The sequence below is a fragment of the Chlorocebus sabaeus genome, chromosome 4, assembly GCF_047675955.1.
Source record: "Chlorocebus sabaeus isolate Y175 chromosome 4, mChlSab1.0.hap1, whole genome shotgun sequence".
Classification (NCBI taxonomy): Eukaryota; Metazoa; Chordata; class Mammalia; order Primates; family Cercopithecidae; genus Chlorocebus; species Chlorocebus sabaeus.
Genome location: NC_132907.1, coordinates 58737948 through 58762358, shown reverse-complemented (window position 1 = coordinate 58762358; position 24411 = coordinate 58737948). Strand labels below are relative to the sequence as shown.

The following is a 24411-nucleotide window of genomic DNA, read 5'->3' as shown; positions in this document are numbered from 1 at the left end:
TAATGTTTTAAAATACTTGGGAAACTATACATTTTTCTTCCCCAGGACCTATTCCCATTGTATTTATTCTCTTACTTCTTAATTGGTCTTCTTCTCTATGTCTAAACTTCCTTCTAATTCTTCCCTATTTCTCATTCAAGTAAGAAACCCAAACTGGAGATAGTAAACTATAAGACTAAAAAACTTCTGTGGTAGGAGCATTTGTAGTTGAGGCATTTAAGATTTTATAAGGAAAACAGGATTATTGTATAGATAAGGTAAAGAGCAATCCTGTGAGTTTATAAATATCTTTTATTTTCCAAAATTCAATATACATAAGACATTGGTGTTATTTTACACTTCTTACATTAGAAATAAAGACTCTTGAACTACTTATTTCTATTTGCTATCCCTTAGTTTGTTCTTCAGTCTCTTCCGTTGTAGTTTTTAAAAGATGCTTGCAAATTTTTTATTCGGAGTTGCACATACCAGAAGGCTTTGTTTTTTGTTTGTTTATTTTTTGTCTCCTTAAAATCTTACTTTCTGGATTTTTGACTTGGGAACTAGTTCTTCATCCATCATTTTATCTTATATAACCCCCTTATATATAACACCCGAGTGTGTTCTGAGAGTCTGGTCTTCATTTCTTTCCTCACCAAATCTCTTTCCCAATGCTGTTGTAAGAACATGTCCTCCTCTGCCATCTGCCATTCCTCCTTTTCTTACTCCACCTACAGTTTCTTCCCTTAAATATTCTCCAGCACAGAATGGCTCACAATTTGGGTAATTTGGATATACCAGAACCAGAATTCTCATAGTAATTACAATGTTTCTCAAATTTCACATGGGGGATTCAAAGTTGGAGCTGGATTGCTGTCATCGTAAGTGATTAAGTATCTGTGTATTGTGATCTTACTTTGATACTGTTTCTACATTCCAGAAAGCAGTTTACTTAATGACAGCAATTTGTTCTTTCCGATTTTCTTTGGTTATATGCCTTTAGATCTTACTGTCCCCTTGTGAACAAGCACATTTATTTCATTTGGATAGTGCTTTTATTTTGTAAATTAGCCTTCATCCTGTATTTAGCTAACGTATATTAAACATTTGTGGGGTTTAAGACACCTTGTGGAATGTAGAATAAATACATTTCGGGGAGTAGTGGGAAGACTGGAAGAGCAGGTTAGACACAGAAGGTCTTCAGACTAGCTGAACAGCCTGGGTTCCGTAGACACAAGAGAAGCATCAAAGGTTTTGGAGCAGATGAATGACTAACATGAGCTAGGCTTTAGGAAGATGCCTTGGAAATTAGTATATAGAATAGGCTAGAAGGAAGAAAGACTGGAGGTCAGGTGACAGTTACAAGGAAAGTTTGGGGCTTTTTTAAAGTAATTATTGACAATGTGAAGATATAAAGGATGTTTCTGACTTTAGGTCATTGAGGTGCTCATTGATCTGTAGTAGGATTTTGTTGAAATTCCAAAATAAATGTTCCCTTTCCTGAGACTTTGTACTGTGTGTCCCAACCGTGAGCAAATACAGATCAGAGAGTTGAATTTCTAGGCACATAGATCTGAGTTAAGAAGAAAAAAATCATTACCAACACCAAACAGTATTTACTTTGGAGAAACAGAATTTGAGAAACTGAATTTGTGAAACAGAATTTCACTGTTAACAGGGTTGAACTTCATCTAATGTGAAATACCTAAAGGGACTGGCTTATCTATGCAGAAAAAAATGGTAATACGTAGGGAGGTAAGATGGCTATTGCCTCCTATAAAAGGTGTGATTTTTAACCCATTTTCTCCACCTGTACCCAACTACATAACCCTATCTAAAATATCTTAGGGAAGTCAGTGGTAGTTTTCATCACACATAATGGACTTGTTGACTATGAACCATTATTAAGAAGTTCATCAATCCTGACAACATCTCCCTTTGAGAGATGAGCCTAGTTCAAATAAAGGTCAAGTTCATATCCTTAATTTGCATGTAACCTGTGGTGGTTCCAGCTGGTGCCACAGTAAAACATTTGCTTCTACCATCACTCACTTGCTAGTTTCTTCTCACAATACAGTAACCCTATTCAGATCACTATATAAATCACAACTGGAGAAAGGAAGCAAATATGGTTGGATTCTTAAAGAAACCTGAGTTTCTAAGGTTATTAGGAACCTCATTCAATAAAATGCAGCAGTGCGTTTCCTAATGCCTGTTGCTCAAGCGATATGGTCTGTGCTTTCCAATTTAATTTGCTATTTTCTCAAATCATTTATTGTAAATTGTATTTTCAGACTGCATTTCGTAGATGATACAAATTGTAAAATTTGGGTCATATAACTCTAGTCAAACAGTTTCCATAGATACTGCCATTCTGAAAGTCTTTTTCTTCCTTTCCAGTGAACTTGGAGAAATTCCCACACTGAAAACACTACAAGTTTTTGGAATCGTGCCAGACGGTACCCTTCAACTGTTAAAAGAAGCCCTTCCTCACCTGCAAATTAATTGCTCCCATTTCACCACCATTGCCAGGCCAACTATTGGCAACAAAAAGAACCAGGAGATATGGGGCATCAAGTGCCGACTGACACTGCAAAAGCCCAGTTGTCTATGAAGTATTTATTCCAGGATGGTGCCTCTTCTTTAGAACAGGGAAAATAAGCAGGAAGCCCAGTTGCTGGAGTACTTAGCTAGTTTTATTCTTGGTTTTCCCTTTGCCTTCATTCTGCAAGTATACTAGTGAACCATTTGAGGGGGGAAACTATGAAATCTTGCTTTTTGAAATGATTCTAAAAGCTTCTATCACTGCTTTGCTCTTAAGAGCCAAAGTTGGAGGCCTTTTGAAATTTTGGGAGAGTGAGCCTATAATTTCAAGACACCTTAAAGAGCAAAATTTGAGCCACCTCTTCCAAGTGCCCTTCTTATTAAGTCTATTCAGAATCAAGCTTAAAAATTACCACCAGCAAACAATCTTCATAGCCCATATAACTTTTATCTATTTAATTTTATAGTATTGCTTTATAAGACAGCTTAGAAGAACAATAAGCTATTTGTATTATGAGCTGAACAAAAAGAGAATCATAGGATAGTAGCGTCTAAGGCCATCTTTTCTGGGAATAGGAAAGAGAAAAATGCATTTTAATTTTGCCTTTAGATTTGAAATTAGGTTAATAGAAATAAGTAATCCCATGTAATTCACCTTAAAACTTACAGAAGACTAAACATTACAAAACCCAGAGGTATAGAATTGGTATAGGATTTGAAGGCCCAGGAGACAGTTTTCTATGACAGGTCAATTTGAAGTATCCTGTAATGTTCATTAAGTTACTGTTTCCAGAATCTAAATTAGATGAGAAATATAATTGTGGTTTTCTAACTTGATAATCAAATTATGTTAACATGGGTCCTTTAGCTTTTAAAATGACTTGCTTTGTTTTAGAAAGGTGGTATTAATCCAGTCTGTATTCTTGAAAATTTGGATGGAAGAATTCTGAAGTTGCCTGCTGTTTTCCTTTAGCGCTGAGGTTCTTAAGGTTACTTTTTTATTACTCTGGAATCAAGTATTTTAAATTGTCTTTTTTTTAATGATCTCTCACCAATAATTGTTTGAAACTATCCATTTTTAAGGTCATCAGACCTACAGTTCCCTAAGAGGAACTGCATTTTCTCTTCAATCAGAAATAATACAATAGAAGCAGGTATATGTTCCATGGAGTTTCAGTAGTAAGCACTACTTATACCTACATAAGAGTTAAAATCCAGATGTGGGACCTTTTGATACCATCAGTGATACATATATTTTCTAAACTGGTACAGAGAAGTGAAAAAGATCAAATTCTACTTCTTAAAAATCACAAAAACTAGTTTAAATTGATGACTTCATATGTTCAAAATGTAACGACAAAAAAGCCAAAACCTGTCATTTGTATTAACTGTTTTTTTTTTTAATCAAAAATTGTAATGTTAGAAACATAGTATGAAGTGCCTTTATCTGCTTAGACCTAACGAAGATTTTAAAGTTGGGTTACACAGAAAATGATTATGCTTCAATTTCTTAGTAGTTAAAAAGTGCTAAATACTACTTGAAATTATTGTTTACAGGTTAGTGACAAGAGCTGGGGTTAGGATCCAGTTGGACTCTAACATCCAGATGCCCTCAAACATGCAGAACTTCCAAACTCAAGTCCAGCCATAAGCTATTTTGCCAACATGTCAGAGCAATCTGTATTTTTGTATGTGATTTCTACTTTTATAGACTTGTTTTAAAATAAACACATTTTTATAAAAATGAGTACTTAAGCTAGGTTGTATTCCTTTTCTCTTTCTCTTTAAGTGTTGTGGTTAAAATTTGAAAGCATTTAGTGTGGTGTGCCATTTGGCTTAGATACCTCTAAATAAGACTCTTCAAAACAGAGCCCTGTTTTGACCCTTCTACTTCATATGCTTATCACATTGGAAAAAAAAAATAATGCCTTTTTAAAAGGGGCTAATACAGGCTTATCTTTAAAGTGCTTCCAGTAGTAATATACTTACAAAACCTTTGAATTCAAGTGACAAAGGAGTACTATCAATAAAAGTCAGCTGGTAGCATTTTAAAAATATATTTGATTAGGTTATACTATGTATTTTATTGTCATTCAGAAACTATTTGAATGTTCACTGTATGCCCAGAGGTCTTCCAGGAATTCTGTTCCTTTTGAACCTTTCCATTCAAATGGTAGAATGGTGATTCTTGAATATCACCCAATTGTCTTGGTCCTATCACCACTATGCCTTTTAATGATGAAAAACGTCAAACATGCCAAAAAAAAAAAGAGAATATGATGGACCCCATCATCCAGTTTCAACAGTCAACTCCTAGCCAATCTCACTTAATCCATGGTCTCAACCATTCCCCTCCAATACAGATAATTTTGAAGCAAAACCCAGACCATAATATCATAACTATTTCAGTATAAACCTCTAAAAGATAGGGATTCTCCTGCATGAATCCTGAAGCATGGTATATCAAGATGGTGTTGAAAACTCCTCAGTTATCTCGTGTTTTCTTCAGTGGGTTTATTTTGCTCAGGATCCAAACATGGTATACCTACTGCATTTAAATTCTCTAAATCTTAATCTTAAGAGTTTCTTCCTTTCTTTCCTTGTAACTTATTTATTGAAGAAACTATGTTATTTGTCCTGTGTTCTACATTCTGGATTTTGCATCTATCCCTGGAATGATAGGTTAATCTGTCCCCTATTCCCATAAAACAGTAGTTAGATCTAGCAACAAAAAGCTCTAGACCAGGGGTGATTTTCTCCCACCCAGGAGATACTTGGTAACATGTGAAGGCATTTTTGGTGGTCATGAGAAGTGCTACTGGCATATAGGCAACAGAGGTTAAGGATGCTGCTGACTACAGGACAGCCCCCCACAACAAAGAATTGTCTTGACAAAATGTCAATAGTGTCAGTGCTCTAGAGGCTTGTATCATCAAGTTTTTCTTTTTTTTTTTAATCAAGGAGACACTTGATAAGTAATATTCTGTTCTATTCCGAGACACACCTGTTTCATTTTTACTGCTGTCACTTTACCTGCTCTTGTGCTCTTGATTCCTAATAGATCCTATCCACAAGCTCCAGAGACATGAGAGACACTGGCCAAGTGCAAAACTTTATTTCTGGATAAAGCACTTGTGTCCTATCCTGGTGAACCCAATTACACTTCAACACTTAGTGACCACCTACAATGTGCAGGATACAACAGCCCAGGAGAAGATGCAGAGCCTATGAGGAAAGAAAGGCAAGTAGTCTAGAGACTGGGCAAACTAGAAAGAAACCTCTTGTCACTGCTTACCCTAACCATGGAACAAGCAAAATGACAACCTCCTCTTTCTTTACTATTCCAATCCCCACCTATCCAAACATCCCAGAAAGTCAAAGTTTTCTTCACCAAGAGACTAACCCTTCAAGATACAAGTCAAAGACCTAAAAGCCTGTACTAATGATAACTCAAAACATAACTGCTTTGAATTACTGTTTTAGCAAATCTAAATACTAAAATGCTGATATTTTTACATTTCTCTAAATACCAGATATCTAAATTATAATTTTGAGCATTAAAATCACTATATTTAAGGTATTCATATTAACACTTACAATATGCTCTTCTACTTTAGCTTGTTTAGTCAGTGATTTTCTTTAAAAAAAGGTCTTAAAGCCCGTAAGACTTAAAAACTCTTCACACCTTAATGTAGAAAACTTAAAAAGCCCTCTCACTGACTTATGCCCTAATTCCTTGAGTATTTTTACTGTTAAAGTCAAGAATAAACAGCCTTTGAAAAAATAAAATTGAATTATTCTTTAGTTCGGCAATTCATCAGTACATTTACTCTTACCTCCCCAACCATTATATTTAGGTGTTGCATTATCCCTGAGATCTTTTTTGTAAAATTGTCTTGGTAGATGCTATTCTTAAGTATAAGGATGCATAAATATTGGTACAATTAAATGAATTTAAGTGATTTAATTTCTAAATGTACATTATTTTCACAACTGAGCAAAATATATAGCGGATCCTTAAACTTGTATTTGACAACTTTTTCAACTCAAGTGGATATTTTACAATAAAAATGTGTTCACAGGCTCTTTCTGCTTATTAAAAAGTGAAATCAGTGCAGTAAAACATGTAATATGATTTAATGTACAGGGGCCATGAATGTAAATACACAAGGAGTATCAAAAATATTAAGTCAAAATTATCTGAAGAGTCTACATTGACCAGGTAAGCACTTCACCCTCTGATTTAATAACTAATCATTCTATGTCAAATGTTAACAGTCAATGAAGTAAACAGGGCACAGAATAATAGTACACAGCGGTGGGGAAACACTTCTGAAACATAACATTTTGTGAAAACTAGTTTTCAAATAGTGACCCTGGAGAGTTAGGGAAATAAGAAATGTTAAAAAGAAGAGGTAACAGTGGTATAATTTTATTCACATAGGGTTGCCATTAAAAGGTTAACTCACTCAAACACATTTTTGCTATGCTAACATTCCTTTGCTTCTCATTTTTACAAATAAATTCCCACCACAGAGCAGAAATGTTAGAAATTTTATCACAAATGGAGCACATTATTTTTAAAACCTTTTAGAATATGGCTTAAAATTTTACACAGCAAGTTACCTATTAATATGTTACATATTAACAGATATATTTGGACAATCAGATTTCCTTGAGATTAAAGATGGAGCTGGCATTTTTTCTTCAAGAAGGCATTTTAAGGCCGGGCATGGTGGCTCATGCCTGTAATCCCAGCACTTTGGGAGGCTGAGGTGGGCAGATCACAAGGTCAGGAGTTTGAGACCAGCCTGACCAACATGGTGAAACCCCATCTCTACTAAAAATACAAAAAATCAGCCAGGCGTGGTGTTGCATGCCTGTAATCCCAGCTACTTGGGAGGCTGAGGCAGGAGAATCGTTTGAACCCAGGAGATGGAGGTTGCAGAGCCGAGATTGTGCCACTGCACTCCAGCCTGGGCAACAAAGCAAGACTCTGTCTCTAAAAAAAAAAAAAAAAAAGAAGGTATTTTGAGCCTGTTAGGGGAGGTTCTATAGTGTGGAGCTTCTTTATAAAGTGGTCTTATGTATATCAAAAAAAAAAAAAAAAAAAAAGCCAGAAACTAGATCCAGCTCTGGGAAAACACTACATTTTAATGTATTTCTATCTGGTATGTCATAAATTCTTTGCTATGAATGTCTATGCAGATACTTTAAGAAAAATTGATTCTCTGGATATATATCAAAACCTAGATTAACTTTGTACATTAACATTTATTTTAAAAAATTGATAAGAACAACATGTTAAATATTGGCAAAACTAAGAGCACTCAATTTGATTATCCATCCAGCTTTCACAGAATTTACTTCTGAGCCCACAAGACTCAAAATTGTATAAGGATAGAGTCTGTTTCGTTCATCAACATATCTAGCACCTGACATAGTAGTACATGGAACAGAGTGGGTGTTCAATAAATATCTGTTAATGACTGAACAGAAATTTTCAGCAGCAAGTGAAAGAAACACATGACTTTGAACAATGGCATGAGAATACCAACTGTTTCATTATGCAATGACAGGATCTTTTGGCAAAAATTCTAGGATTACTTATAAGTAGATCAAGAATTAGATAATTTCCTCTAAAAATAAAGGAATTCTCATAATGGGGTGGGGGGTGGGGAAAAAGTCCTAAAATTTTATCCTAAAAGCAATTCTGTAAAACTTGGAGTATAAGCTAGGTGAAAACCACAATACTAAGGAAGGCAATTCTAAAACTACTGTGTTTTACATATTTATTAAAGAATCCATTATTTGTGATAATACTCCTAACACAGGCAAAAATATGTTTACAATATTTTACCAAACTCCTAATAGAAAATGTCTAATCAGTTCATCCTTTTAGTCCCTGAATCTTTCTTCCATCTTTAAAATTTGAGCATTTTAAAGACGGAAGAAACCTGTAGGACTCACGTCATTTTTAAAAAATTGACTTAAAACACTTATTGGATAACTAATACATTTGTAACAGCATCATGATTTGTTCTGATATCTGTATTTCACCCAGCACTGCTGAAATTACACGGAATAAAACTCAAATGAAAGCATTCATCTATAATTTCAAAAATGATTATTTGAAATTTTTAAATCAATAGTCATAACATCATCCTTGTGTTCTGAAATTAGAAAATTCTTAGCACATATACAAACATATTTACCTATGTCAATTAGGTCAATGTCAGGATTTATCAAAATTCTCTGTCATGAAAATTTTTTCAAAATCTTGATTTTCGGGTACTATAAAAAATATGCACTAATCAAATGATATGTGTTCAGTTCTGACAATCCCACAATTAGGAGGAAAGGGAAGGAAAAAACACTTATACAGTTAAGTTTCAAATCCTAAATATTTAGTCCTTTATTTAAGCCTGCCCCTATAAATTTAAAAAGATATCAGCACTCTTGGTTACCAATTGTAAGCAATATAAAAATTTCACTGCTATCAATTCTAATTAGTTCCGTCCATCCATTTTCTTATACAGTGAATGTCTTTTTTTCTATCAGAATCCAACAGAAGAATAATGCAAATCTCACTTCTGAGCCCACAGGCAAGTAGTCTCAACAATAACCAAAAAAATGTCACTTTACGACTGGTAGTCCGTTTCTGAAGTAAAAGTATTTTCTCCAGTAATCAAAATTTGTCATGAGGAAATCCTTCACTGTTCTAGAAGCACAGTTCGAAGCTCATCTTCTTTATTGATCATCATCGAAGCAATTGCACCATCATTAAATTCAAAAGAAGTTCCTCCATCCACAACCATACAGGCATCCCAACAACGAGAACGAACACAAACCCTAGGCAGAAGGAAATATCTCATTAAATAGTAATAGTTTTCTTAATCTTAACTAATAGGTTATTTTAATCCTGAATTTTAACCTCACACATCACTTGGGCCTCCATTTTAAAAATCAAGTTGTTCTCTGGTATGAGAAAATTAGTGACTATGTAAATATATGGGTATATTATGAAGGTCTCCAAATGCAAATGTTCAGGATAGCACCATTCACACAAGCATTCAGCAGTAAAGAAGTGCAGACCTGACTGAACTCACAGGCTGTTTTCATACAATTGAATGTTGAATTACTAACATCACAAATACTAAGTATTGAACAAGAGTGTTAACTATTTTCATGTAACATTTTTACTTAAGTATAACACATATACAGAACAGTTGGGTATGTGTATATGTATACAGGTATACATAATTATTAATGTACAGTTCAGTGAACACACTTATGATCACCCAACTCAGGAATCAACTGTTACCCAGCTTGCCAGAAGCTCCCTCACTGCCTTCTCCCAGTCACTATCCCTGCTCCCTCCTCAAGCATACCTACTTTCCTAATTTCTATCACTGTAGTAGTAATAGCTTTGTCTGTTCTTGAGCTTTATATAAATGGAAGAATATAATATGCACAGTGGTGTCTGTCTTCTTTTGAATAGTATGTTTGTGAAATTCATCCATGTTATTATGTGTAATATTAATAGTAGTGTGTTCATTTTTAATGCTGTATGAAATCACTTCTATTGTATGAAAACACCAAAATTCATCTCTCTTCTACTATTCATGGACATTTGGGTTTTTGGCTATTGGGAGTAGAGCGGTTATGAATATTCTTGAATGTCTTTGTGCACATATTTCTGTTGGTGCATACATTTCTGTTGGATATATACCTCAAAGGGGAATTATTGGATCACTGTGTATGCTATGTGCAGGTTTGCTAGGTAACTGCCAAACAATTTTCCAAGCTATATATTCCTAACAGAAATTTAGGAATACACAGAAAGTTGTAGTTACTCCTCCTTGCCAACAACTGGTACCTTAGCCATTCTGGTGGGTGTATATGGTAGTGTATTATGTAGTTTTAATTCGCATTTCCCAGATGAATAATAAGATCATGTTTTTCATATGTTTATTAGCCATATGAATATCACCTTTTGTGAAATGCCTGACTTTGGCCATTTTTCTATCACGTTGCCTGCCTTTTTCTTATTGTCAGTAGGAATTTTTATATACTAAATATTCTGGCTATGAGCCCATTGCTGGATATAGGTCCTGAAAATATCTTTCTCGCTCTGCCTTTTTGTTTTCCTAATTGTATCTTTTGATTACTGGCAGTTCTTACTTCCAGTGTAGTTCAATTTATCAATCTTTTGTTGTTACAGTGCTTTTTATGACATGTTTAAGAAATCTTTTCCAACTGTCAAAATCACAAAGCTATTCTCCTATTAGCAAAAACTTAAATATAAGTAGTATATATCTTTGAAGGAGTCTTTGTCGTCTCACTCAAACTGAGTAGAGATCTGTGGATTAATCAAATTAACTGTCAAATGACAACGTGAATTTTAAGATAAATTTCCTTATTTGTGTCTAACCTGGGGAAAAAATTAATTGTATGTCTATAAAGAGAAAATATGTACACTGAGGTCAGCAATTTGTAATTACTTAAGCTGTTTTCTGCTTGCCATGAGATAGATGACATTTTCTCAGAAGTTTAGATTTTCTTGTTAATTTGGAAAATTGGGGAACCTTTACAAAATAAGAAATTATATCCACTTTTTTATATCCTCTCTCCCCAAAAATAAAATGAAGCAAATTCAATAGGTGGGAGGTCACTTTTAGGGAAAACCTAAAAGAAATGAAAACTATTCTAAAGGTTTACTGCTATGCAATCTAAGTTTTCTATCAGTGTTTATCGTGTTTTTATTCTACAGCTTATGAAAAAGAAGGGGCTTTCTATTCAGCTTCTTTTACAATTATTGTGTCTTGGTTCATTTTTTAAAAACCAACAAATCACTGAAATAAATAACTGTACCCTTTCTAGTCACTTAAGTTTTAGCTTCTCTAAAATGGCACAGTAAGTGTACAAGAAAATAGGATTTTAGCCGGGTTAGCATGATACCTTATTACTTTCACAGGTTCGACTTTTCCTGCTAGATTAAGTTTGAATGAGCAAATTTAATGAAATTAAATTGTTTTCAAACCAAGTGTGCTTTGTAACAATGAAAGGGATGAAAATAGTCAGAAGTCAGACCGAGGATGCTTACTTTGAGGAGAAACAACGCTGACGACTGCTTGAGAAAACTCTATTTGCTATTGGTTCTCGAATACTGAAAAGTATTTTTGGTTCTTCTGGACTGTAGAGCAGTGATTCATTATATTCATTTGTTACTACAAAGAAAAAAAAATATTACCACACTAATAAAAGATGGTCACTTCTGAGAATGGCAAAACAAAAAATAGATGCCATCCCCCATTTAAAATTAATTCAGTTCCAAAAGTCTATTTGGGAACAAGGTTCTTGAAACTCGTAACACATATTCCATTAAAAACAGTAACAAAAAACCTTATAAATAAGAATGAGGTACCATGATTTGCCCACAGAAACACACATCACCCACAATACAGTAGAAATAGGTACAATTGGGGAAAAAGAAAAAAAAAAAAACACCACTAGCTTCAAAGCTTGTAATTAAACAATAGAGGAACTAGATAGATGCATTCAAAAAAGGAACTTGAGTTGCCATATTGCCCTGCCAAGTTCTTTCCAAAATACCACATCAAAGAGCTCATAACTATGATAATAAGCAAACAGCGTCGATATAAAATGCAGTCTCAAACAACGACAGGCAATATCCTTTCTCCAATACATCAACATATTTTTTAGAAATCTTTGGGACCTTTCTCTCTAATCAAGAGGCACATGAAGGCTGGAATACAAAGCACAAATTGGTTGAGAAAATTACAAAGATATCAGGCCTGAAAGAAAGTTTAGTTGAGTACTACATTAAAAAAATTAAAAGACTGTCAGATAATCTACCTTATTTACGAAAGTTTCATTTGAATTACTGGCTTTAAAAAAAATCTAATTCACTCACAAAAATAAAACTTTGGCTCCGTGAGAACACACCACAAAAAAGCATGCTAGCTCTGAAAGAAATTTCAAAGGAGTAATTTCACAAATGTCTGTAACAGTGATTGCATCACTGGCATTCACTGTTGCTTCTAAAGATAGTCAAATCTTGAAAGGAATGCCATTCATCAAAGTAAAGCTTTGGTATGTTTATTAAAAGAAGAAAATCACAGATGATATATATATACACATATATATGTGTGTATATGTATGTGTATATATGTGTCTGTGTGTGTGTGTATATATACCCTTAATTTATATATATACCTGACATAAATTTCAGTTATTTTATATATATATTTTTTAAGTTGAATTATATAATTAAGAAGCAATTACTATATGTGCCTAACTTTCCTTTCATACAGATTTACTGCTGGTGCTAATTCATGAACCATGATTAAAATAATCTTGTAGGTCTCAAATTGAGTGAAGGAGACCAGAATCCATTTTAGAAGGCTGAATGGGGCTTGAGAGATTTGCTTCTTTTTTCCAACTATTTTAGAGGCAAACTGTCCCCTCAAAAAAGGAAGTCTTATGTGGAAACCTAACAATAAAAATAAACTGACACTTAAAATACTGTATCAGGTTAAAAGGTATTGCTAACTCATTTTAAGGTAACCAATGAGAATGAGGCATTAAGATAACTCAAATCCAAGCATTTATGTTTATGGATGACAGTTGCAGTCTTACAGGTATCAATATTCACTTTATGTCTATATATTTTTTGTCATATATGTTGAGAAGATCCTTACATAGGTATGTAGATGTAACTTTAAACACATTTTGGTTTGTGGTTTTATAAAAAACAATCTACCTTGAAATTTTAGGATATCCTTCAATGGAGATAGCAAAAAATAGCTTTAATTTGAGGTGCATACAAGAATGATCCTGGTAGATAAGTAGACTTCAGTGTGTTACAATCTGATATGCAAATCAAATGAATGTGTTTTTCAGTTTAAAAATTTAAATTGTTTTAAACAGAATGTAAAGAATACATTTGAAGAACTCCTAGAAACACCAGCTAGATGATCTACTTTAACCCCCTCTTTTTACAACTGTGGAGGATTACAGCCTTGCCCAAGTTTCACAGCTGATGTAGTAGATCTGGAACTGGAACCTACGATTTCAGATTTCTTGATAAGTATTCTTTCTCTAACAGCGCTAATTCTCTTAAAGGAATCTTGAGGTAATCAGGCAAAACTATGGAGAAGAATATTAAAAAGAATATTCGAGTGAATAAGAAAATAAGCACTCATAGCTCAGTGAATTCTATCTCATTGAGAGGATATTAATGGCATAGTGAATTTAGCTATGCACTTACTATTTGTGAGATAAAGATTTTTCTGTAATTCCCTATCCCCCAGGACATGTTTGCAGTTATACTGCTTTGACTTAAGAGTTGTATTTCAGGGTTGACTAAAAATCACAACAACCAAGTCCAACTTTATTCTTTATGTTGCTTAAAGACATTTAAGGGGATATCATATTAAAAGCATGTTTGAGTAAAAAAGAAAGTACTTTGCTAATTAAATAACACTTCACACTATCATTCTTAAAACTGAAATAGAACTAAACTGTTAGTGATTATTACCAATTGTCACTGACCTTTCTCTACCAATTCTCTGTTCAATGGAAGACACAAATTTCCTTGTCGTTTTGCTATTGAAAAAGGAAAGGGGGAAAGTATGATTAAAATGTATGTGTGTTATAAATACATATATGTTATTATATAACATAATAGCTAATATAAAATAGCATGTATACATTATATAGCATATTATCATAAATAAACAGTAGTCCCCCCTTGTCCTTATTAGCACTTTTGCTTTCCATGATTTTGCTTTCTTCTAGTTTCAGGTACCGGCAGACAACCATGATACAAAAATATTACATGGAAAATTATAGAAATCAACAATTTATGTTTCAAATCGCACATCATTCTAAGTAGCATGGTGAAATCTCACGCAGTCCTGCTCTAACCCACCTGGGATGTGAGCTTTTGTCCAGCTTATCCATGCTGTGCATGCTACTAGCCCATTAGTCACTTAGTAGCTGACTTGGTTATTAGATCGACTGTCATGGTATCATAGTGCTTGTGTTCACGTCACCCTTATTTAACTTAATAATGGCCCCAAGGCACAAGTAGTGATGTCGGCAAATCAGATATGCCAAAGAGAAGCCATAAAATGCTTTCTTTGCATGAACAGGTGAATGTTCTCAAAGAAAAAGGTCATATGCTGAGGTTGCTAAGATTTACAATCAGATATATGAATCTTCTATCCATGATATTGTAAAGAAGGAAAAAGAAATTAATGCATAGTATAAGGGTTTGGTAGTATCCAAGGTTTCGGCATTCACTGGGGGTCCTGGAACATGTGCCCTGCGGATAAGAGGGGACTACTGTAATAGCTGTTTTGGTACTCACCAATATTTAAAACATCTTCTACTGCCTGAGTTGCAACTCTGTTAATATTGAATGACCTAGAAACAAAAATCACAAAATTTTTAGTTTTAATTCTAAAAACATGCTAAAAATCTCAAATGAATAACCTACTTAAAATATAGAAAATTCTTAGAAATTGGAGAAAGTTCTAAATGAACAAAGTTAAAAACTGGTAAATAATGTACTAGTATGGGTATGATGAGACAAGTATTTTCGTACATTTATGGGAACAGAGATACTGCAGTTGGAGAGCAATTATGCACCATCAAAATTAAAATGAACATATTCTTCAATCTAGTAACTTAACCTAAAATATACCTCCATCTATAATACACAAAGATAGGTACAAAAATTATTAGCTGAAACGCTCTTTATAACAGCAAAACAACTCAAATATAGAAACCCACAGAAAGCTAATTAAATAAATTATAGCTACTCATTGATATTAAAAATAATACAAATATATGTGCTGATGTGTAAGGATAACCAAAATACTAAGTTAAAAAACAAAAGGCATCATATAGTGTATATATTGTTTCATTTTAAGAAAAAAAATACATATATAGTATGAATCTAGAGATAAGTACTACAGATACGAAATAAAAAGGAGACTAGCTTTTTGCTGTATACCCTTTTGTACCTTTTAACATATTCTTTAAGTATTAAATTATACTTTAAGTTATAAAATAGTTTCCTTAAAGGGAAGAAATATTCTACATGTGCAATGCCTTGCTTAACCACTAAAAACCAAGCATTAATACAAACATGAATAACTTTTCAAAACAGTTCTGTCCTGGGGGTCTATAAAGATCACTAAGAAAAGGTTGTTTTTTTAAAAAAAAATTCCCAGTAATTTTGAATTCTTCTGCTGCCTCATAACTCTTCATACATGATCTCAACAGATAATCCCAAGGAACAGGAATAACATGAGTCAACACAACTCTAAACCTAAATCACTCTCTCTCAACTTTTTGAGGGAGGGAGAATAAGAGATACTCTTATACCTGCTAACCCTGTACCCTTCATGTTTGGAGAAATGCAAAAACATGGGAACCTTTTTCTTAGATCTACAACCTTCACCACTCTAAGAGTTCCCATTTAAAATCAGACACAACTTCTACTACCAAACTGGAAGACAAACTGAGTATCACATCTTCATCAACTACTAAAGCTCCATTTCCTAAAAACATCTTCATCCTTACTTTAAAGTCTGGTAGGGCAGCATGTATGGAGAAAAAGGACTGAGAACAATTTTAAAAAGAAACTAATTGAAATATATGGTGATCTGGCTCTGTAGTACTTCTCCCAATGTACGGAGTAAACCTGATTCCCCACTGACCAGAGAACTGACATGATAATGGGACAATTCAGAGACATTTGCTGTGTAATACCACCCCTATATCCTGTCTCCTGTGGAAGAATTTTTGGAGATGCAGACACAGAATAACTCTTCCCCAAACCTGTTTTTCTTCCTGAACGCATATTTTCTAGCCCTTCATGCCATATAGTCATGTGACTGAGTTGTAGCTAATGAAATCAGAGTGGACATGATGAATAAAACTTCAAAGCCTGGCTCACAGCCTCCCATGGGGAGTCCCCATGCTCTTCTACCTTCTGTAGCAGAGCAACCGGAGGAGCTATGTTTAGAAGGTGGTAGAGCCACGTGATGGAAGAACTCTGGCTCCTTGAATAACCACTTACAGGGAGCTGCTTGCCAATCAGGAATACTCACTGCAGACTTTACAAGAACAAGAAATAGACTTATACTGTGTTAAGCCACCGAGATTGGTGGTTTATCTTTTATAACAAATAGCTTACCGTGAGTCATACATTTCCACATCATATTAAAAGTAACGACTAATTAAAGAATTTCATACAAGAAAACAAGCCCCTCTCTATCAAGAATTAAACGAGAGAAAAATAGACTATTCTAATCTTTTCTTTCCAGTGATTCTTCAGAGGTCTATGGTTTATAGATAGGTTTAAAATTTAAATCATGACTTCACCATTTATTAGCCACATGGCTTTGGGAAAGTCAGTTAACTTATGAAACTTTGGATTCTACTTATGAAAATAAAATCACCTACTTCCAGAGTATTTGTGAGAATTTAAACAAGATCATCTAATTAGCTTGGAACAAAATATGTGCTCAGAGATGGTAGTATGATAAAAACAAAAATTATTAATGTATAGAAATATACAGCTTTTCCCCAGCCCCTCTGGCTCCTAGGCTTCCCTTCTCTTCCTACATTTCTTGAAGAGAAAAGGACAAAAGATGAATGGGAATTGCAGTAGAGAACATGTTAGATGCAAGCAAGCTGCATGGGGCTTGGTAGAGAAGAGACTGAGTAACCAAGGTAGCAGGGATAGGATATAGCTTGTGAGAAAGACTTTTATACTAGAGCACAGGAAATAATAGAAAACTTTAACAAGCAACATAGAGAAGGCTGAGATTTTAATCTAACCCATACTTATCGAAATGCAACATCAACACAGGACTCAACTACTGGGTGCATGTGGGAGGCGAGGAATGCTTTAAAAGCATTGTAGTGGCTGTCATTCCTTATGCCCCGAAAGGTTGAAAACTTGAACTATCAAAATCTATCAAAATTACACCCCTCCCCAGACAGAAGCCCCATTGCCTCTAGCAGAAGCACTACTTCACTGAGATTAATTACAAATTTATCTTGATAATTCTTCAATACAACCTAGTGACTTTTCTTTCAGCTATGTGACCTCTATAGACAGCTCAGAACCCCTCCCCCTTTCCATTTAAAAACTGACCTTCCCTTGTGAAGCAGCACAAGTAGTAATGACAGTGAAAAGGGCACTGATTTTGCAGTCCAGCACACCTGTACTTATATCCAGGTTCTGACTCTTACTTCTTGTATAACATTGGCCTAAATTATCCTTGCTAACCTTTAATTTACTCATTTATAAAATGGGAATGCTACTACTTTCTTCCAGGATTTCTAAAAGGATTAATTAATATATAAAAGTACCTAGCACAGTACAAAGTAGCAGGGGCTATATAACTGATAGCTTGTATTACAATGCATAAAAAATAAACACACAGAATCACGGAAGTTCAGAAGGCAAAGTAAACTTACTATTTTATCAGTTCCAATTTCTGCATTTTGCAGACAAGGAAATTTGTACACAGATTTGTAAAGCTAGTCTGTGGTTTAATCAGGTCTCTTAACTTCCAGGCCAGTACTCTTTTCAATTATACCACTTTGCCCATTTTTTATGATAAGAATACTGGGTAAAGACAATCTCTATTTCTAACAGAAATTTCCATTTCTATTTCTAATTTCACTCTAGTTTTCAAAAAGTAGCATAGCATGTTCAACAGGAAAGATGCTATCATCATAAATGAAAGCTGTTAGCTGTAATGTTTTCAATTTAATCTATGAGATGGTTACAAAATAATTTTATAACATATTAAAGGATTAATTTTTTCACAAAATTATTGGAAAATTCATTTTAGAAATGTTCCTTTCACTGGCCTTCAGGAAAATAAATTATTAACCTATCTTTTAAAATGATACTTCTTATTTTTTCCAAAAGACTATTTGGCTAATTTTTTTATTGAATACTTATGAATTAAATGACATGACATCTGAAAAATAACTTCAAAATAAATAGAACAAAAGTAGATAGGGGAACAGAGGCAACAAGATTGGGCATGTGTTGATAATTACTACTAGCTAATGGTATGTGGTGATTCATTACACTATTTTGTCACTCTTATTAAAAATTTTTCATAATAAAATAGTTTAAGAAGTCATGCTAAACAAGTAGGAAATAAAACTCTAAATCAAACTATCCAAATTTAAAAGTTTGATAAGCATTGTTTTAGCTATATACAATTGTGAGCGTATAGTCATTTACTCAAAAAATACTTTTTGAGTGAATACATATAAGGTACTGTGCACACAAAAGATTAAGCAGGAAAAAAAAAAAAAAAAAAAACCCTAGTCACCATCCCAAATCCATAAAGTTACTTTAACTAGCTGGGTACTAGCATATTAGATAACTAATAATGTAATAACGGCTATAACAGTGCTATGAGAAAAAGTGTTAGGGAAGGATAAAAATGATTAATTCACTGTCTTTATGAAAGAGGTGAGTGTTAAAGATTTGCTAAAGAGAATGACATTTCAAGACTGAATTTTCAGCCAGTGGATAGTTCAGGCATTCAAGGCAGGAAGAAGTTGCATTAAGCAAAAATAAAAAGCCAAGCGAGAACAAGAAGCGTGCTGAGAATTGCAAGGAGCTGTGCCAATTCTAGTGTGCCATAGGCAGGAGTAAGGGTAGGGCAGGAATAAGGCCAATAAGATCACTAAGGTCGTATGATAAAGGGCCTCAAATGACAGATTAAGCAATCTGAACAGAGGTCAATGAAACTTGTAAAGCAGAGAACAGAGATAGATTTATCTACATTTTAGAAATATTACTCTGTTGTAGACACTGGAAAGGATGTGGAGAAATAGGAACACTTTTACACTGTTGGTGGGAGCGTAAATTAGTTCAACCATTGTGGAAGGCAGTGTGGCGATTCCTCAAGGATCTAGAATTAGAAATACCATATGACCCAGCCATCCCATTACTGGGGATATACCCAAAGGATTATAAGTCATGCTACTATAAAGACACATACACATGTATGTTTATTGTGGCACTATTCACAATAGCAAAGACTTGGAACCAACCCAAATATCCATCAATAATAGACTGGATAAAGAAAATGTGGCACATATACACCATGGAATACTATGCAGCCATGAAAAAGAATGAGTTCATGTCCTTTGTAGGGACATGGATGAAGCTGGAAACTATCATTCTCAGCAAAATATCTCAAGGACAGAAAACCAAACACCGTACGTTCTCACTCATAAAACATCAGAACACATGGACACAGGGAGGGTCACACACCGGGGCCTTTTGTGGGGTGGGGGACTGAGGGAGGGATAGCATTAGGAGAAAGACCTAACGTAAATGAGGAGGTGATGGGTGCAGCAAACCAACATGGCACGGTGTGTACCCATGTAACAAACCTGCACGTTGTGCACATGTACCCCAGAACTTAAAGTATAATAATATTTTTTTTTTAAAAAGTAAAAAAAAAAAAAAAAAAAAAAAAGGAACTATTACTCTGTGCAGTGCAGATGATAGCCTCAAGAATAAAAGGAAAGGCACAAAGAATATTCACTAAAAAGGTGCAGGCTTGGACCAAAGTAGCAGCAGTAGAAACCCAAAAAGTGGACTAAGATTTCAGAAGTACAATGAACAGGATTTTGAGACTGGGATATATAGAGAGGAGAATGAAGAATGGAGGACTCCAAAGGTAAGAACAAGGTTTTGAGAAATCATGTTTTGCTTTTTTTCTCTAGACATGGAGTCGGGTAAATGCTGATGGTATTCAGCAATATAAAGAACACAAAAAGAAAAACTGAAGACAATAAATTCAGTTCTGAATGTGTTGAATCTGAAGTGTTACTAATATCCTATCTGGCATGTAATTTTAGAATATGAGTTTGTACTCAGGAGAGAAGGTATGTTTGGGAGACATCTGTGAGGAATGTACTAAGACGACGAGACTACCCAGAGGGAGGTTATAGAGTAAACAGGACATAGGATGCACCAGGTTATCTCCAGTTAGGCTTCTAATATACAAACCTCCAGTCCATTTTTGTTTATTGTACTTTGTATTCATTTTCTTACTATTATTTAAAATATTTTTCATTTTTAAGAAAAGATAGTCCCAAAACCACTTCTCATTTCCTTTCCTTTACAAACCTAGTGCTCAATAATGACCAAATCCAGGCTGTAACTGTAATCCAAGAAGTCAAGGCAGGACTACTAGACCCCAGTGATGAATGAAACAGAAACTTGGCCTACCTACATAACACCACCAGGACACCTCTTGCGTATTACACGCCTTAGATGTGCCAATATATTACATTACTAAAAATATTTCACAAAACTTGATAAGCAACATCCCAAGTTACTTACCAGGCTTTTGATCCTGTTCCAGTACACAAATTGAGCCCTGAACTCTTCTGTTTTTCCCATGGACCATCATCAACTGAAATCTCATAGTAGGAAGCCCTGTGAATTGAGAATATAAAACTGTTTGCTGAGCTTATGGTTCACAGTAAATAAGATAGTCTTCTTCAGAACTAAGGAAATCTTAATTAAGTCAGCTTACCCAAGAAATACTGGACTTAGTAGGCACACACATCATGATGCTAATTCCAATACTAATTAAGTGAAAAAGTTAGAAGAAAAACAAAAAACAAAAAAAAACCCTACATGTCTGCATGCCTGTCTGATTTATATATTCCTTTCTGACAATACTTTAATATTTCAAATAGGGGCTTCTTGCAAATTTTTGGCTAGCATTGTGCTATTGCTCTTATGGAATCTAACATACACAGAGCCTCATTTCAGAATTCAAAAAAGAAAATACTATTCTTAAGTGAGTTTCATTCTTGGTAGCTAGTCCTTGATATATTTTAAAGCTGATTCTAATTCTTAAAGTTATTAATAGTTTCTACTAAACTCTTGTTTCTTAAGCTACATGCTAATGTACCTTTTGAATTAGTAGTAAGCTAACAGAGATTAGATAATAAAGCTGTAAAGAAAATTCTCAACCAATACTGGATTAGTGGACAAAACTAGAGATAAACCAGAACTATAAATTTCTTTGAGATTTACATTTCTTAAAATATTTCATTAATATGAAATCAAATGAGTTTTCTGGCACTAGCAAAAATGGCACTATTCTTTAACTCCATAATGCATAAATGATTTGTAACTATTCAAAGAACTTTTGAAATGTCTAAAAGCTTATTTTGTAAACTCTATCTTAAAATAATTGTGTCACTGATCAACAGTGAATTTTTTTCTCCAGCAAATAAAAAAGTTAAGATAAAACCGTAATAAAATACAACTTTTCAAAATAATAACAATTACTGGACATGCTTACAAACACTACCACTGTGGATAATTTATTTCTTATTCTACCTTTACAGTTTATCCTGTAAGCTCTTAATTTGTGAGGGTTTTGCCTAATACAACTCCTTTTCACTTTTTTCTCTATAGTCAGAATTTCTTATTAAAAATAAAACATAGCAGGCCTAACATTCACATTTAATCTATTTCATAGCTTTGTTATATCTTCCTAGAAAACACACACATTAGGAGCCTTTTATGTACAGACAAGCCAGCCAAATCCATAGAAGTGGCTGCTACTATGCCAGAATCAAGTAGAAACAAAAGAGATTAAAGGTAAGGGCGCATGGGTAGAAAAGAAGCAGAGGCAGAGAGAAAGACAAGTACAGTCAGGTGAGAGATGCTGAGCCCAAAATAATGAGCAAATTTAGTGTCATTCTCACATGCAAGTTTATCAGGATTAGTCAATTCATAGAATTTTTGTTTCAGGGAAATTATGTTTTTAAGGCAGCAATAAAACTCACAGTCCCTTTAGAGTGGGTATACTTCTTCTTAAATTGTCCACTGCTACAGCCCAAGAATAAGACATTCTAGGTTAGAACAAATAGGAGAAAAGAAAACAAAATTGGGCCTTTAAAATGTTCTTAAATCTAAGAACATTATAAATGAGGCAGGAATAATATTGCTGCACTTCACATTTTCCAAGCAAGGCACTTAAGTTTTCAGAGCATAGTGAAGCCTCAATACAGAATCTAGAATCAGAAATACTGGGTTTACGTTACAGTTCTGATGCTAGCTAATTATATGACCTTGGGCTAGTTATTTGAACTCTCCAAATCTCAATTTTGTCACTAATAAATACAACTACCTTTCTCACAGGGTTGCTATGAGCATTAAATGAGATAGCACACACAATATAAGCAGTGCCTGGCACATAGCAGGCATCCAATAAATGTTCATTTCCTTTCTGCCTAAGGGTCTATGTCATAAAATCTTTAAAAGTGAGTTATAATACCTGCAGTAGTTAAACTGTTTTCAATAGCATCAGAAGCCAATCCATTGCTGTCCTTACTTAGTAAAACCATAAGGTGAGACATCAAAGAACACAAAAAGCAGCAGCATCAGTTATTTATGAGATAAACCAACCAGATCACTACTGCCACAGAAAATAAAAGCATTTGATTGAAAATCCCCTCAAGAAACTTCAGACTCCCCCGAAATCTATCAACTGATGCCAGTTTTCCTCCATATATGTTATTTAATTTTTTAGTAAGTATAAAATTATAAAGCAAAGCTAGCTCTCAGCAGTTACCTTTAAAATACACAAACAGAATAAAATAAGCCATTAAATGGCTTTCCTGAAGGAAGCATAAACTCACAAAACATTTTTATCATTGCATTTAAGGTAGACTTTCTCCAATCTCATTTAAAGTTCTTCCTCTCTTCTCTATCTTGTCTTTAGAATAATGACAAGATTGTATCACTAGAGTTAAATTATTTCTTCTCTCGTCTACCACATACTATCTATAATTCATGTCCGTATTGCTTCAAACTTTATATGCAGCAAAAGAGAAAACTTTATATATAGCATAAGTCTTGCTGTGTTAAAGTATATTTTTATACTTTACTACATTTTTGTTTCCTAAATATTTTATCTTTGAATAGTAAATTTTACTTTTAACTTTTTAAAATTATGTATTACTCTCCAAAAAATTAAGATACCACTACCTTTGTTATTCATCTTTACATCCCTAGTGACTCACATATTACACACAGCACATGCACAATGTATTCTTGTTAAATATTACATAAACAAAATAATTACAAATCAAAAATACTGTTCAAACCATTCTGCTGAATCAAACTTCAATTCTTTTTCAACACAACCCGAGTTGAGTCATTGGCTACAATGTGAATATCTTTTTTAGTTAAGACGAGTTTTTCTCACTATAATTAAAGTTGTTATGAAAGGATATGACTTCCAGCAAACAAAATTTCAGAATTTATGGAACTCTTAGTAAACTAGGGATCCAACAACATAATCTTCAAAGGGTCACTCACATTGTTCTAGTAGCAGGAAAGTAGCAAATAAAACTCATCTCTAATTTTCTACCCTTAATTTACTTACATCTACAAGGATGAGAAGCCAGGTTCTAAAGTACTATCAAGAGTTAACTTTACATCACAGTAGTCATTTTATAGCTTGTCACTGTGTTCCACAAAAATGTTTTGCAAAAAAAAATTATGTTGATAATGTAAGCCTAAGTTATATTCAAGTCCCACAAAACAGATTCTGCCAGTAATGAAACACATATATTTTTACACTCCTAATAAGGAACTACATTAACCTTAATTTTTGCAATAATGGTTACAATCTTGAACTGTCGATGCACTTGCCTTATGATGTGTTACACTAAAAAGGATACAACATCAACTATGGAGCATTGCTGTCAAAAATGCCTAGTCCGAATCTAACATGAAAAAAAAATCATACAAATTTAAAATAAGGGATA

The 24411-nt window shown here is 33.9% G+C and overlaps 2 protein-coding genes across 6 annotated transcripts in view; one reads left to right on the top strand and one right to left on the bottom strand.

The window, feature by feature from the left end:
- The window catches only part of SKP2 (S-phase kinase associated protein 2), a 31762-nt gene extending 27492 nt beyond the window's left edge, over positions 1–4270 (top strand). Inside the window, exon 10 of the mRNA XM_007961373.3 lies at positions 2380–4270. Coding sequence (XP_007959564.1) covers positions 2380–2593 — 214 coding nt within the window. The 3' untranslated portion in view covers positions 2594–4270. The remainder of the gene's footprint in view (positions 1–2379) is intronic.
- Positions 4271–6939: 2669 nt separating this feature from the next.
- The window catches only part of NADK2 (NAD kinase 2, mitochondrial), a 45186-nt gene continuing 27714 nt past the window's right edge, over positions 6940–24411 (bottom strand). For 3 of the 5 annotated variants that reach the window (XM_007961387.3, XM_007961390.3, XM_007961385.3), the window contains exons 8-13: positions 22423–22488; positions 20957–21052; positions 14921–14976; positions 14101–14154; positions 11630–11753; positions 6940–9375 (exon numbers count right to left, since the gene is read on the bottom strand). In XM_007961387.3, coding sequence (XP_007959578.2) covers positions 9237–9375; positions 11630–11753; positions 14101–14154; positions 14921–14976; positions 20957–21052; positions 22423–22488 — 535 coding nt within the window. In that variant the 3' untranslated portion in view covers positions 6940–9236. The remainder of the gene's footprint in view (positions 9376–11629; positions 11754–14100; positions 14155–14920; positions 14977–20956; positions 21053–22422; positions 22489–24411) is intronic. The other 2 variants (XM_007961388.3, XM_007961386.3) reach the window with 1 other exon arrangement.